This window comes from Grammomys surdaster, unplaced genomic scaffold (assembly GCF_004785775.1).
Source record: "Grammomys surdaster isolate TR1022 unplaced genomic scaffold, NIH_TR_1.0 184, whole genome shotgun sequence".
NCBI lineage: Eukaryota > Metazoa > Chordata > Mammalia > Rodentia > Muridae > Grammomys > Grammomys surdaster.
The window spans coordinates 639,166-655,604 of record NW_021604629.1 but is presented as its reverse complement, the minus strand read 5'-3'; the positions used below and the strand labels follow the sequence as shown (position 1 = coordinate 655,604).

General features: G+C 44.4%; 1 protein-coding gene across 4 annotated transcripts in view; it reads right to left on the bottom strand.

Moving 5' to 3' along the window:
- Ppfibp2 (PPFIA binding protein 2) overlaps window positions 1-16,439 on the bottom strand; it is a 148,927-nt gene that overhangs the window by 101,508 nt on the left and 30,980 nt on the right. For 3 of the 4 annotated variants that reach the window (XM_028768000.1, XM_028768003.1, XM_028767999.1), the window contains exon 2: window positions 5,291-5,375. In XM_028768000.1, the coding sequence (XP_028623833.1) occupies window positions 5,291-5,354 (64 nt within the window). In that variant the 5' untranslated portion in view covers window positions 5,355-5,375. The remainder of the gene's footprint in view (window positions 1-5,290; window positions 5,376-16,439) is intronic. The other variant, XM_028768001.1, reaches the window with a different exon arrangement.

Sequence of the window (16,439 nt, the reverse complement as noted above, 5' to 3'; positions counted from 1 at the left end):
ACACACAGACACACACACACAGACACACACACACAGACACACACACAGACACACACACAAATAGTTTTAAAATTTTAGGAGTATGTATGAATGCATGTATATATTTACTTTACTTAGAAATGGCATCTTCTTATGTCTAGCCTCAAAGTCACAATCCTCCTGCCTCCGCCTCTTGTGTAGGGTTAGACATGAGCTGCCATATACCCAGATTACAAATTACTTCTGAATAAAGCTGTTACAGGGCTCTCACCCTAAATCCTGGATGGGAAAGAGGCAGTGGAGGCAGCATGCTGTTACTGATAACTGGCTATACCGATGTCCTGCAGAGGAGCCGATCAGACCAGCTAATGAATACTGGGATGACAGCCACATCCTTAGCCCCCATGGCTGATATCCAAGGGCCAAAGGAACCATCTCAGTCTTAACCAGAACTTTTCTACCCCCATGAAATCTTTATTTCTTCCTTCATTCAAAGCCAGACACTAATCAGGGCTGGCAGAAGGCCCAGAAGATGGGCAACCACCTTCTTAGCTGTTCTAAAGCAGTCTTTATCTCTTATCAATAAGTACAGCTTAGAGATAGTCGCATGGGTGACTTTCTGCCAAAGCAAAGAGGAATAAGTGCCCCCTGTGTCCTGACCATGGGGCTCTGGCCCTGGGCCAAGAGGGGCCTGACAGAACAGCCACTGAACTGTGTATTCACACAGTAAAGCCCTATGTAAACTCGGCATCCATGTCGGCTGCTCCGTGCCATCCACAGGGATGCAATTAGGCAACACAAGGCTGGATTTCCACTGCCAACAACACAATTCAATTACAGTATTATCTGAAGATGAATGCATGGGGACTAAAGAGAAGGAAGACTGGATGGAAGGTTAACATCCTCCTGCAGGCTCCAACAATGGTCTCTGTATTCGAAACATCATTACTGACCCAGGTCCCAGGATCTTTAACAGTTACCTCCTCTCAACTTTCTCCCACAAACATCTGGGATTTGAATCAATTTCTTCATACCTATGGTGGACCCACTCAGATTCAAGGACTCATGTTTAGGTGATCAACCCTCCTGGTTTTGCTTATGGGAATTTCTTTCTGCATTCACAAAACCAATTTACACCTTGCAAGGCCCCCACTCCCACCCCAGTCACTGATCACCTGGAGATGAATATCATCACACTGAGGCTCTGCAGGGGGTGGGTGGCATACTTGCTAGCAGGACAGACTTGTCTAGTATGACAGTCCTACTGTCTTCATCATGTATAACAATGGCAACTATATTATTTCCATTAATTGAACAGCACTGTGACTTTTGATAGTGAAAATAACATGAATATGAATAAAGCAGAGATGTCCTAGACCCACTAAGTACTTACTAAGTACCAGGCACTAAGAACCTGATCACCAATTTACTCCTCACAATAATAACAGAAAGACAACATTGATGTCACTATTTCATTTACAAGGAAACTGAGCAGAGGAAGGAATATACAGCTGTCAAAAATAGCACAGAGGAAGTAACTGGCTAACATGGAATTGAAACTCCAAAGCTTAGTGCCATAGACCACAGTCATAATTACACAGGATCTAAGCTCTTCGTCCCAATCAGTCTTAACCTTCTTGAAAATGAGGCTGGTATTAGAAACCTAGAGGAAAGGTGTCTTGAACAAAGGCATTCAATAATTATCATTCTCTTCACTAAAAATATCACAGAGGCGCATGCCCTCCAGACAGTAATAAACTCAAAGATGAGTTGTATCAAAGGCTGGTGTCAGCTAATCACAACTAAGAGAGTACTCACAGGACTTAGCAGCTACTGAGTCTTCAAAAATAGTGATGTGATATTCTTAAAAAATAAACTCATCCAAGCCAGGCAGTGGTGGTGTATGCCTTCAATCCCAGCACTCTGGAGGCTGAGGCAAGAGGATGAGTTCAAAGTCAGCCTGGTCTACAAAATGCATTCCAGGATAACCAGCGTTACAAAGAGAAACCTTGTCTTGAAAAACAGTAAGTACATGCATGTAGACAGACAGACAGACATAAATAAATACGTAAACTCACTCATCCAAACGTGTAAGTAGAGAAAATAAGAGTGAGAGTCAGTATGACACAGAGAAAAGACACACAGACCAGTATCTGACTCCTACCCAATGAAAAGATAACTTAGAGAAGCAAATAAATTATGGATATGACAGATCTTTACTAAATAGCTATTGTGTGAGGCTGAGTTATGAAGAGATGCAGTGGTACAGCCTTTGTCCTCTTAGAACTGACAATCTGTTTCAATAAAAAGAGCAATTTGAATGTAACAGGTAATGATACATGTGCTATAAAGAAATATAAATAAGGCAGGAGTGACAGCTCGGTCCATAGTGTGCTTGCTTCCGCCTGCCTCCTGATTTCCTATACAGGCATTTCTAAAACAACAGTCTTTTCTGTCACTGACAGATTTAACTGGATCCTCAAAAGGCCCTGTCTCAGCTCAGTATCTCCAGATGAGAATCTGGGACAGGTCTGAAGGGAAGTGGCTTAGGTATAGCCTGTACAGAACATGGGAGATTTGGTTCCTCACTTCCGGGACATCCTATTCCATAGCCCTCCATCCTTGAAGGGTGTTTCTGCACAGGCTTTCTCAGTCTCTGTCTGGAAACAGAATGAGAGTTTTGTAGGAAGAAAACCCTAAGCCCTTCTTGGCAGGTGGGTAGGGAGGAGGAACTGTATGCAGACTACTTGATTGGGATCCTGGCTCCACAAGTTGTCTCCATGATTTGAGCATCAGTTTCCTTATATTACAATGGAACTAAGAACAGCTCCTACCTAAGGAGGGTGGCGGTATCCCCGCAAAGCGCTTACACCAGTTCTTGGCATACAGTAAGTGCTATAAAATAAATACTAACTCTGTTTGTCAAGACAGGGGCTTACTACATAGCCCAGGCCAGCCTGAAACTTGTAATGATACTCCTGCCTCAGCTTTTCAAATGCTGAGGTTAAAGGTTATCTGGCTAAAATGTAACCTCCTGGTAAATTAAAGAGGGACAGAAAACCTTTACCATGCTGAGTCTGATCCTCCCAGCCTACAGTCAGCTTCTCCATATGGACATTCCGTTCCACTCATCTGGGTTTTATGGTATCAGTTATGTAAGTTGTGTGCGTTCATCCCTGGACTCATGCAGGCTCTAAGATTGACATATAGTCCTGATTGTCTCTGCTTCTGTGGCTGCCCCCTTATAGACTGTCTCACCCACAGAGTGTCGGAGTAAGCCAGAGAATGTAAGTCACATTCCTCCTTGCATACCAATGGCTGAGGTTCTCCGCATACCAGCCAATGCCATAATATGATTTGTCTCTTCTGTATCTGGGGCTTTGTCCCTCTTCCTTCCCCTGGCGTGTCAACTTTTAGTTCTCCTATCTCTGGTTCTCCAGTGCTGGAGTTAATAAGCAAGTACCATCATATATGGCTATTTTACATAGTTCTGGAGATTGAACTTTGGTCTGCATGTTCAGCCCATATAAGGCTACCTCCTTTAGGAAGCAGCCTATCCATTCCTCCAAGAGTTGATATCATCAAGATATCAGTTCTTGTTCTTTTGAGCAGAGATGGAGGTTGAATGCAGGGCCTTATAACGCTAGACAAGTGCTCTGCTCTTAGCTATATTTCTAGCTCCAATATTGCAACAATTCAACAGAATTCCAACCATAATCCCAACAAGTTTTCTTCTGTGTTTGGCAAACTGATTCTGAAGAGGAGAGAAACTGGAGGTTGGGGAAGGAGCCCAAGCTCAACATTGAGGCTGGCGAACACAATGGTAATTAACAAAGTTGCCATAGTAACACAAGATCTGACTTTAAGGCTTACTATAGAGCTACAGTAGTTAACATGCCATGACACTGATAAAAGAACCAAACAAAAGCCTCAAAATTAGACCTACATCATTGCAGTCAATAATCTTGGACAAAGAAACAACAATGCAGTGGAGAAACAGTAATCATCTCATGCATCCCTCACAACTCTCCATGATCCTGCCAGGGAATCAGTCCTCAGGCCAGACCTCAAATGAACTGACCTGTCAGCCTCAGTCCAACCCTGTAGCTTTTCTCTCCCTTGTGGCTTTTTTCTCCCCTGTGGCTTTTCTCTTAGTACCGGTGAGAACTTCTAGGTCAGGCTTTTTAAATGCTCTGCTAGGAAACCCACTCTCTTGATGGTATCTTCTCAGGAAGTTATCACAGAACCTAACTTAGAACAAGACATCCCAAACTATGGAGACTTGGAAACACAGGACATTGCTCATTGACTTCCAAGAACACCTCTGTTGATGGAGAAAACGAGAGCCTGCCAGATGACAGCTCGGTCGAGTTTCAGTGGAACCTGTAACATGAGGAAGCTTAGCATACAGCCTCCCTCACCCTAGGCTCCAACTTCCAAGGTCCTCCGTGACTCAGATATATTTCTACAATAGGAAGAAGCACACGGCAGGAAAGAAGAGGTATCAGATGTACTGAGCACTCCCTACAGTCAAGCCCCACTCAACCATGTATCTTCTTTCTCCATCTCTTCCTGTGACTATATAGTTCACACAGTGGGAGCAAAGGCCAGAAGCAGCACACTCTGACTGCAGATAGGAGCACTGGATGTGTTTGGTAAGGACAGAAAGAGAGCCTGGGGCCCTCTTGTAAGATTCGAAATAACAACCTTGTTACAAGTGAAGCTTCCTGATGAATCAATCAGTCAATCAGCCAGAATAGCACACTGGTAGTCTTCCCTAAGCATCCACAATTATACTGTAGCCTTTCTAAAGAAAGTCCCTGTTGACTAATGCAAATATTAAAATCAAACACTTAGGGTGAATTTTAAAAAATGAGAAGAGGAAAAGAATGCTATAATCATGGTGTAAATCAAAGCTGCCTGCCATCTCAACATAGTGGATGACAGCTAGGGAAATGAGCAGACACTGATTAGGAAACAAAGTCGGCTCAATTTCAAGCTTCAGTTGCACAGTAATAAGCCACGATGCGCTCTGAAAATTTTACAACAGAATCAGTCTCATTGCACCCCAACTGCCGCAAAGCCAGGATCCAAACTCTCTACAGAGCTCTACAGAGACACTGGTATGCCCGCCCACCTGGGCCAAATTATCATACCAGTAGAAGAGAGTTCCATAACAAAGAGAGAAGGGGGTATGTACATTAAACTACTTTAATGTTAGTCTAACAGAGGGCTTTTCTGTATGCCAACAAAAGGAAATGGGTTCTGAGACATGGGGGATAGGACATTAGTCCTAGGAACTCCAGCTCACCTGCAATAATCCCGTCCATCTGCTCCAGGGCAGCTTCCAGCATATGACTAGCATCAGAAGTCATGGCTCCTTTTATCTGCTGCTACTGAAAATTCAAATACAGAACAAAGGAGAAATTACAAAGTTAGGCGTTATACATGCAGGACCATAAAAAGTCGCTTTACTGAAGCATTATTGATAATCGTGTCCTGTCTGCTGAGTTTGGGCATCTACAAAGACCTCATGACACCATGACTACCATAATGATAGTAAGTATAGCAACTTTAAAAGTTCCATTCGTGCCGGGCAATGGTGGTGCACGCCTTTAATCCCAGCACTTGGGAGGCAGAGACAGGTGGATTTCTGAGTTTGAGGCCAGCCTGGTCTACAGAGTGAGTTTCAGGACAGCCAGGACTACACAGAGAAACCCTGTCTCGAAAAAAAAAAAAAAAAAAAAGAATCCAGGCCAGAGCCCTTCTAGATAGATTAGCAGTTAAAAGCAATGCCTGCTTTTCCACAGGACCTGGGTTTAGTTCCCAGGATCCACATGGCAGCTTACAACTATCTGTAACTCCAGTTCCAGGGGATCCAATGCCCTTGGTTGGCTTCTACAGGCACAGCATAAATGTGGTGCACAGACATACATGCAGGCAAAACACTCATACATATAAAATAAAAATAAATAAAATCTTTGTTTGTTGTTTGTTTTTAATTCCAGGCCAGGGCCAGCAAGCTTAGCAGAGAAAGAGACTGCCACATGAGCCAAATAACCTTAGTTCATTCAGTCCCCAGAACAGTGTAGAAGTGGAAGGAGAGAATGGAGCCAAAAGGTTTCCTCTGACCTCCACACATATGCTGTGGCACACACACAAAATAATAATAATAATGGAAAGTATGATGATGGGGGACGGGGAAGAAGAAAATCCTAGAGGTGTACATTTAATTTCCATTTTCTCCATAGCCTCACTCTCCTGGTAAGAATTCTCTTAAGTATTCAAGTTTTATAACAAAGAGCTACCAGTTTACCCAGAATCCCCTGTAGCAGCAAATGAGTTGTTACACCTCTCTGTGCTGATAGCAGAAGCTCTAACAACACTGGGGAAGGTTCTACTGTCTTGTAGCCGTATGTGCCTCTTATCTATACATACAGTCCTTCCCTTGGATGTGTGTGGTCCTGGATGAAATGCTGCCACTGTTACTTTCTTTTCTCTAAATGACCGGTGCACCCCACCCAGGAATGTCACGTTTACAAAGACAGGTAGAGAATGCTGTCCCAAAACACTGATGCTATCTCACCTGCTTACCCAACAGCAACCTAGGCTAAATCCCAGTCAAGAACACCTCCTAGGATGTACAGTCCAGCTACTTCCTAATATTCGATCTCTTTTCTCAGGGCCCATCACTAAGGATGGCAGACTTCCTTCCCTTACTCCCATCCTCACCAGCCATGACAATTACTTCTATGTCTGGACCATTCTGTCTCTTAGAAAGGCGCTAAGGCTAAGCTGCCTTCTTGCTGCCTCCTCTCATGTTTCCTGCTTCTGACCTCCCTGGATGACAGAGGAGGTCTTACAACAGCATTTGTCATCTTAAAAAGATACTGAGCTCATGTCTGTAAGCTGGGAGCAGGAGTCATCGTTTGTTTGCTCATTCAGCAAAGCCTACGCATGTACCTAATGTGCATCAGTCCTTTCAATGACCCAGGCATGGTTCCCACGCCACAGCGATGACACAGACGGCTCTGAAGTGCTCTCCTTGCTCCCCCTGGGATGGGAAACCCCTGGAGGAAATTAGGCACCATACCAGAGATGGGATAGTTAAGGAATTTAAGATCACAAAGAACGAGGCTGAGTCCAAACCCCAGCTCTACCTTTTACTATTTACCTACTACATGATCACTGAGCCTTAAGAGTTTCCTCAATGGCAAACTGAGGACAACAGCATCTAACCCACAGGATTGGTATCAGGGTCAGTAAAGTCGCACTGAGAGTTCCTTGCATACAGTTAAGGTCTGGTTTTGCTGTTTTTCCTTTAAAGTGGGGCAATAATTCTGGACATATCTTTGCCAGACCAATTTAAAAGACAAGATTTGAAGCTAAACTGCAGGGGGGCATGGAGGCAGAACCCAGCTACACTCAGAGGCTGGTTTTCCTGCAGGAGAAGATGACAAAGTAAGAAGGTCATTCTCTACATGGAAGGAAAAACAACATTCTACCAAGGGTCATGGAAGGTTCAGAAGCAAGGGCACCTAGCTAGTGGCTGGGGAAGGGATCTGTCTTGAGTCAAGAAACACTGCACAGCTAGCTTAAGGAAATAAAAAGAGTCACTCATAGCAGGGATCAGAGGACCTAACTAGTACTTCAAGGTCCTAGACGGGGCCATACACTCTGAAACAAGGGCCAGAACTCCCATGTAGCAGGAAAGTGGTCTAGGCTGTCCCCACAGTGTGGTATTATTGAACTCTGAGAGGGAAGCAACCTTGGGTCAGGACAGACAAGGTAGCAGGGAAAGAGGTGGCAGAAGAAGCAGGGATTGTTCAGCCATAGGGACCATGAAACTTGAAATACTTCCCTCTAAAACCATCTCACTGCTCCTAGACAGGAAAATGATTGCCACCTTTCCCATGACCTAAGGTAACAGGGCTGCCAGGTCAGCTTGGCGCTGTTCTCTCTGCAGCACTGCCTCCAGTCGGCTCCCCACTCTAAGACCATGCCCTCCTCTATGAGTTGCCACCTGCCAACGTCTTCACTGTTGAGTTTGTTCCCTAGCTTTCTACAGGGCTGCTTTACTCTCATCCTTAGGACTCAGCTTCAAAGTACCTTCCCAGAAGAGCCTTCTCTGGACACTGTAAAGTATAAGTGTGTGTGTGTGTGTGTGTGTGTGTGTGTATGTGTGTGTAAAGTATATATATGTAAAGTATACCTACAATTCCTAAGTATCTTATCTATTTGTTCACTTCCCATCCTGCCACTTTCCCAGTGAAAGAAGGGACTCTGTCAGCTCTTATTACCCCTGCTGTCTCTGTGCCTTGCAGGATGCAAGCTATTTGTAAAGAAATACTTGGGGGAAAATAATGAATCCAAGTAGCTATCAATCCCTGAACTCTGCCATACTTGGCACTGGGGAGGTATTGATAACTCCTCCCAAGGGCCACGCAGTCGCAAAATTATGAGCAAATACTTATGGCATACTGTGAGGTGCACAGATAGAGGTGGGTAGGCAGCGTCACTGTATCTTGACAGATGAATAGGAGCTTTCTCAGAAGGTAAGGAGGAGAATGTTTTTCCAGGCAGAGGGGGTGGTGCATAAGGCAGGAGGCATGTAAGGGCAGGACATCAGTTGGCTAAGGACAAAATGGTTGATGAGATTATACAGAAGCAACCAGCTACTCTCAATGAGTCAAAGCCTTCCAGACTCCCATAAGCAGGGTCTGGGCGATTTAATAAGAGGAACCTGGGAATAATAAGAGGAACTTCATGGCCCTGGATACCAGCATATAAACATAACAAACAATCTCAGATGGAAATGGAGTGCAAACTTTTAAGGAAAGAGTTCATATTTCAGAAGGCAAGCAGGCTCCACAGAACTGATAAGTTGAGGTTGCCCAAGGCTGAGGCCTCAAACCAGGGTGAAAACTGATGGAGTCGGCTTGGTGTAGGGCAACCCCCAAGAGCTTATGATATGTGCCCCTCAACAGAGAGGCTTCAGAAGAACAGCCTAGAATATCTGCCCAGTGATGAGCTGGCACTTGGCAAATAGCAAGCGGGTGGACCCTGGGCACCCACAGAAAGAGAAGCATGAGTCAAAGGTGTATCCTCACCACAGCCCAGGAGCTGCAACAGTGACACCAGGGTGGGGGGAGGGAGGAAGCTGCTCCAGGCAGAGCTGATGAGCTCACTTCTAGAGCTGCTGGATTGGAGGTAACAGCAGGACACCTGAGTAATGACGGGTTCCTGCCAGCTGTCACAAGGCCACTGTGAGACATCATGGTGTCAGGTGTACGAGAGGCAATGTGCCCCACAGGAGCTTCCTACCACTGTGTGAACACAGGGAATCTTACTAAATCAAGGAAGGCAGGAGGTCTCCAACCATTCCCCTTCTGACTGCTAACAGCCATTCTCCCCCGCCTCAGAAAAATGTTGTGTTAGCAAAGAATACACAATAGGACAACCTTTGCTTCAAGAATCTTAGGCAAAAAAAAAAAAAAAAAAAAAAAAACTTCACTTCTCTTGCACTCATGACATTAAATGTATATGGTTTTTCCTATGTGAAATGTTCAATTTTCTATGAGCTGTAAGGGGTTATGTTTCAATTTAATCTTAACACTACATACCAGCAGTTTGTCTCAGATCACAAGTTGAAGGCTCAGTCCCAGAATCTGTCCCCACCCCAGGTGCTAGTGAAAAGTTCAGGCCTCTGAGCTGACTAGCTACAAAGCAAGGGTTCCACCACCCCTTCCCCAGGTTTGATAATATGCTAGATTGGCTCACAAAACTTAATATTTCACAAAATGCTAGGTGTGGAGTTAAGTGTTTTAACCCATGGGGCTGGAGAGACAGGTTAGTAGTTAAGAGCGCTTACTGCTCTTACAGAGACATGGGTTTAGCAACTCCAGTCCTAGGTTAGCTAATGCCTCTTCCGTGTTTGCCAAGCTACTGAATACACATGGTACACATATGCACTCAGATGCACACACATGCATAAAAAATATAACATCTATACACACAAACATAAAAGCACACACACTTAAAGTTATTTTAACCCTTCAATCTCTCCTAGTTGGCTCCCTTGGTCACTAGCCTTCATTCTCTGGGAGTCACATCATCAGCATAAACTTAAATATGACTGAGAGAGATTTATGATAAATAACAAAAGCTAGCCCGTACATTCCTCTAGCCTTAGCAATACATCTAAAAGTCACTCTAAGCCTCAAGCGTTTTGGGAGCCTTGTGCTAGGAACAAGGGAAAATGATCACATACATCATTCATCAGAAAACATCAGTGGCAAGCGTGTTAGCTCACAACGGGCAATGATAAGCTGTGTCTTCCGTGTCTGGTCTGTTCCTCCCCGAAGAGAGGTGCTGTGTGACAAAACTTTTCTGGGGAAATGTAACACACATGCACACGCACGCGCACATGCACGAGCACGTGAGCACGTGAGCGCGCGCGCGCGCGCGCGCGCGCACACACACACACAAATGCATGCAGATACACACATCTACTCATCCTAGATAAGGAACCCACAACAGACTAAACTACAGATATCACCAAAGTCCAACTTGATGGCCCAATGAGTTTTACTGTGGTTACTTACAGGAATATGGGTGAGGGGTTACTTCAGGAGCAGAAATGACTCAAAGACAGTTACATCACCAAAGCCCATTCCAGCATGGGTAACAGCTCACAAAAGCTGGGAAGCTTGAATACACTGCAGAACTTGCAGGCAACAACAGATTGGAGAGTGTCCTTTCGAAGTGACTCTGGTATAAACCTCTTCTGGGCAGCTTGGCTTGTTTCTGGTAGGCAGCTGATCTGGTCTCACTCTTCTTTACAGCTCAACTTGTCTCAGACTCTTCCTTGCAGCTAGGCTCTGCTTACTCTGGCAGGGAAGAACCTGGTGAATCTAATCAATTTCAGGGACTTCCTAAAACAGTTTTGAGTTGTTTGCCTTCCTGCTTAAGGAGGTTCTTGCAGGGTGAAATGTTTTTAATCTCAGAGGAAACTGTTATACAACACTCAATCCCTTCCGCTACCCCTTATATTCCTTTTGCTCCCTCTTCTACAATGGTCCCTGAGCCTTGGAGGGTGTCCACCTATGGCTAAGAAATAGGCCACCATATCATAATAGCAGCCACTGTTCTCAGCTTTACCAATGGTTATGAGTTGAGCCTGATAGCAACAGTGACAGGCAACATCACATCCATCTAGAAAAGCCATATACATTGTTTTCCTATTCAGTCCTATAGCCTCCCAACTGCAGATTTTGTTTTATCGCTTACAGTACCAGGCTTGAACTTCCTCTTGTGGAAAAGGCCCTAAATCCAACTGGAAAGCTGTCAGGCTTAATCCACAACAGCCAAGCCATTATAGCATAAACAGGCACATCCTGGCTAGCATGTTGGTGTTTTAGCACTCAGGGTCCATGGGCAAGCAGGAATGTTGGTGACAGCTCTCCACCAGCAGCCTGCAAGGCCTCCTCTAACAATACAAAAAAGCCAGCCAGAAGGGTGTGAGTTTCCAGTTCATGCCCAGCTGAATTTCTCCATGTCCTGTAGTCAAAGCATGCACATATGGTGCCTTTAGCAATAGGATCTTACTGTTTAGTTCTGACAAACCACCAACAGCAGCAGTGTTAGCTTTTATGATTTGTGGGGCCTCAGTCGCTTTCCTGACCAACAGCCCACAGGAAAGTAGCTTCCTGGCACAGGGGTTTTGATTCAGTAATCTTATGGCCTCTGGGAGTATCCTTTTCCACCTATGTATGGTGCCTTTTGGATTTTAACTCTCTAGATATTGTTTTTAAAACCCATTTTTCCTTTTAATTAACCAAGCCCTGGTAGGATGTAAGAGTACTGGAAGTACCTTGGTTGTTTCTTCAATGGCTTTCCAAATCTGCAAGGCTAGACATAGTATTATGTCTATATAACAAAACCTTTTCCGGAGGATGAGCAGGGCAAGGTAATATCTGAACCACCACCTCACAAAGATGACCTTGCTGAAGCACTCTGAAAGTCTGCTGTTACTTGTCCTCAGTAAGTGTCAGGTGGTCCCCAAAATTCTCAACTAAGAAGATACTAAAGCCAAGCATAAGCAAGCCCTAACACAGCACAGAAACGTTCTATCCTTTGTATCAATTGATCCTCCACAGATCAAGGTTGGGTACAAAGCACAGATAGGAGGCACTAACATTTAGCTCCTGAAATCCTCAGCCATTCTCTCTGAGCCATTATGTTTCCATATCCTGGAGCTCTTCCATGAAGCCTCCCTACATTTCTCCATACCCAATAAACTCAGTGGGTCTGACTTAATCTGCTCCAATCTACCACCAGGGCCAAAGGGACCCATGGTCTTGTTCTCCTTGCTGTACCTGCTGGTACCTTGGGTCAGACAGGCTCTGGGTTGGCACCATAGCAGTTGCCTCCCCATTTGCCACATCTAGCTGTTAGGGAAGTTGCCAACCATCTCCACCCCTACCATAACTTTTCTTGGAGGGAAATGTGCCCTCCTTAAGTCTGGGGTATAACCCTGGAACAAGCTAATCAACTTCACTTGTATTGTTCTATGTGTGTGTGTTCTAGTAACTGTTCCCCAGGCTTTAATGCCTTCAAGAAGCTCCTTAGCACATAGTTTTGCTTTCTATACTTTTTTACCTCAGGAACTCCACCTAAATCTTGCCATAATTTGTCTTTGAAGAACCCAAACACAGCTCTTCCTCTGTTTTACCTTTTGCTTATCTCCTCTAGCTTATTCTTTTACATCATGGACAGTCTCTACATGCTGGTCTGTCATTGAGACCTGCCAAAGCCTTTCCTACTTTATAAATAACCTTGCCCCACCAAAGAGCTCACCAAAGCCACTAGAACTCTACACCCACCTCGAGGTCCCTTTAACTCCTCTGTAAACATAGTTCTATCTGGGTTCAAACACAGCTTCTCTTATTCCTAATTCCCTCTACAGCATCTGCCCTTCCATGGTCCTCCAGCTCCTAACATTCATGAGGACCTGAGATGTTGATAACCAAGTGCTCCTAACGACTTTGACAAGCCAGTCCATCAGGGGCTGATTCCCTCACACCTCTCAGGTTATGTGGCCTTCGCCTTAAGAGGGATGGATAGTTACATAGCTCAGATTTTCTGCCTCCACAGCAATCAGCCTGATCCCATCCACTCCCATGTTCCACAGTCTCAGTGGCAGACTCTTCCGTTGCTTGTTTAAAAGTCTCCCCAGATTCTAGCAGTTCCAAGTGCTGAGTATTTCCTGATTACTCTAGTTTGTACCAGACCATTGTTAAGACCTCCATTTTTATGTTGGATCACAGGTTTTCCTTCTTTCCCTACTAAAGGTCAGACCCTCAGAGTATCTTCTTTTGCTTTTACTATAGTCTCTTCTTCCTCACTCCCTCAATCTTTCTATGGGTTCCAAGTTTTTGAACCCTTGGAAGGACTTTTGAGCTTCTATTCTCTAACTTCTACTCTCTTTTCCTTCCAGTCCTCAAGCCTTAAGTGGCAAGTCAACAACACCATCTGGTCTTCTAGTTTATGTAAGTTACTTGCCAAATCATAGACTAACACAGAGGATTCTAGCCCATCTCCCTTTCTTGTTGAAATTGTCCCTTTACACAAACAACTCCCTGATTGCCTTCCATCTCAGCCTCAGATGTATTTTTAACTACAGATTAACCTCTGCTTGCCAACACTCTTAACCCCTATGCACTAACCTCAAGGACTAAAAGATTTCCTCTAACCTTTAGCTGTTTTCAGGACACCTCCATATTCATGTACAGGACCCCACTAATCAAGTAAGCATGCCACTCCATACTAAATAAATGAAGACTGCCATCTTGGGATTCCTCCCACAGAGACTCCTCGTCCTGATGGCTCAGCCTCAGTCACATGTCTCACTAGCAAGAACCATGCAACTGCTGTCATAGCACCCAGACACACTAACACACACCATACAGGAAGGGACAACTCTACTGTAAATTCCTCCACAGATAGTCCCTGACTCAGGCTTCTTCTCAGTTTCGGTTGCATGCTTTGTTTCCCATAACCAGAACTATGCACTCACTCCTCCCCAACTCATCTTCAGTTCTGTTGGGACCCTGTCCAGGGCCAATTACATTGTGTAGCAAAACTTTTCCTGGGAAAAACAACACACATATCTATCTATTCACCCCTGACTGTCAACTCACAACAGACTAAACTACAGATACCACCAAAGTCCAACTTGGTGAACCAATAACTTTTATTAGAGTTACTTTAGAAGCAGAAATGGCTCAAAGACAGTTGCATCACCAAGACCCATCCCAGCACGGGCAACAAGGCAACAACTCACAAAAGCTGGAGCACATTGCTCAGCCTGCAGGCACCTCAATAGCTCAGAGTGCCCATTCCAAAACATTCTGGTATAAACCTCTTCCAGGTTGTTCAGCTAGCTAGTGTCTCCATCTTCTAGGCAAATGGTCTGGTCTTAGAGTTTTCTTTATACTTTTTCTCCTCTCAGAGTCTTCTTGGCATCTTATCCAGTTGGAGAGTCTAATTGGCAGCTAGGCTTCCCTGAGGGTCTTCTTTGCAGCTTGGCTCTACTTACTTTGGCAGGGAGGGCCCTGATAAATCTGGTCAGTTTCAGGGACTTCCTGAAACTATTTTGACTTGTTTATCTTCCTACTTAAGGAGCTTCCTGCAGGATGGAATGTTTAACTCTCGGAAGAAATTGTTAGGAAACAAGAGGTAACATTTCCCTCAATAGTGAGATGTGTAGATACTGTATAGAAAGCTCCAGAAGCAATGTGCTGAGGAGTATCCAAGAATGAAAGAAAAAAAGCAGGCGGTGCATCCAAATGAGACACCAACTGACAGAGGCCAGGAAAGAGACAGCCAGAACGCAAGGCCAAAGAGGAACTTGAGTGGCCTGTATGCAGATAGTGAGAAAAGGGAACAAGTCACTTTCCCTACCAATGGAAAAGATTTGTTGGTTTTTATAATTTGGTTAAGTGGCTTATCCATTCTAGAACAGCAACATATTGGATACAACAGACAATAGGGATCAACTGTGGTGTGGGAACTCCAGCTTAGGAAAGAGAAACAGTACAAAAGGGCACTGCTCTCAACATGGCCAAAACAGTGGCCTTAGTTATAATGGACACAGTTAAATCATATCATCTCAAACTTCACATGGTCCTGCACTTGGCCCAGATGAGTAGACATGCATCTGACACTAAGAAATAGGTTTATCCTTGATCACAAAGATAAGACAGGCAGGATGCTCTGTTCAAGAAAGGGCATGGTCCATGCATCGTTTGCCTTCCCCTGCATTCACCGGTATCTATGAATGACATCTTCTCTGTGAGGATGGCTAAGCCTGCAGCTCCTGCTAAGGTAAGACCAGATGAGAAGAAAATGAGCCTTGTAGCTATGAAAGTAGCCAACGAGGAAAGAACTGTTATGCTCTAGAAGCGTAATGAGGAGAACATGATCTCCTGAGCTATACAAAAGGAGTCAGCTGGATGCCTTGAGGCTGAACAGGGTGCAAAACAAGTTGAAAAGAGGGCTGGAGTTCCCTGGAAGCCCTGCTCTTCCAGCCTGAGAAACAGCTGAACCCAGCAACATTCATGGTAGGCAAGATCTGCACAAGCCCTTACCTAAGAGCCATATAACTTCCAAGATGCATTGTTTCAGCTAATATACAGTCTCTCCCCACACTGCCAAGAAATAATAAAGGAGTTCTATCATATCACAAGAAATTGAAATCTTCCTGTAACACACAGGCCTCCCAGAAACCATGCTGTTTGTAAATGGCTATTTTAAGAAATGCATTCTGCTCTTTCTGAGCTTGGGAGACAGCCTCTCTTTGGGAAAGGAAGAACAAGGAGCTGTTCAAGTGTGAGCGAGGAAAAGAAAGAGATGGAAGAAAATTCCTGGCAGTGACTAAATCCTCAACTATATCTGTAAAGACCTTCAAACAGGCTATGTAGCTACACACTTCAGTTAACACCTAAACCCTGAGGCAAGCGAGATGGTAAAGAGTTTGCTGCACAGTGATGAGGACCTAGGTTCTGAGCCCCAGTGCCTGACAGAAAAGAAAACCTGGGTTCAGCAATTCAGGCCTATAATCACAGAGATGGATAAGGGAAACAAAAGGACCCAGGGGGCTCATTAGCCAGCCAGTCTACCCAATCAGTGAACTCCAAGTGAGTGCTTCTCTCTAAAAATAGTGGAAGACGGGTTATAGTGGTAGACACTTTTAATCTCAGCCATCAGAAGGCAGAGGCAAATGGATCTCTGCAAATTTAAAGCCAGCCTGGTCTACATAGCATGTTCCAGTTAAGTCAAGGCTACATAGTAAGTAAGTCTACTTAAAATTAATATATATTTAATTTATACATATATATATATGCAATATATATATAAGTTAATACACATACACACACACACACACACACACACACACA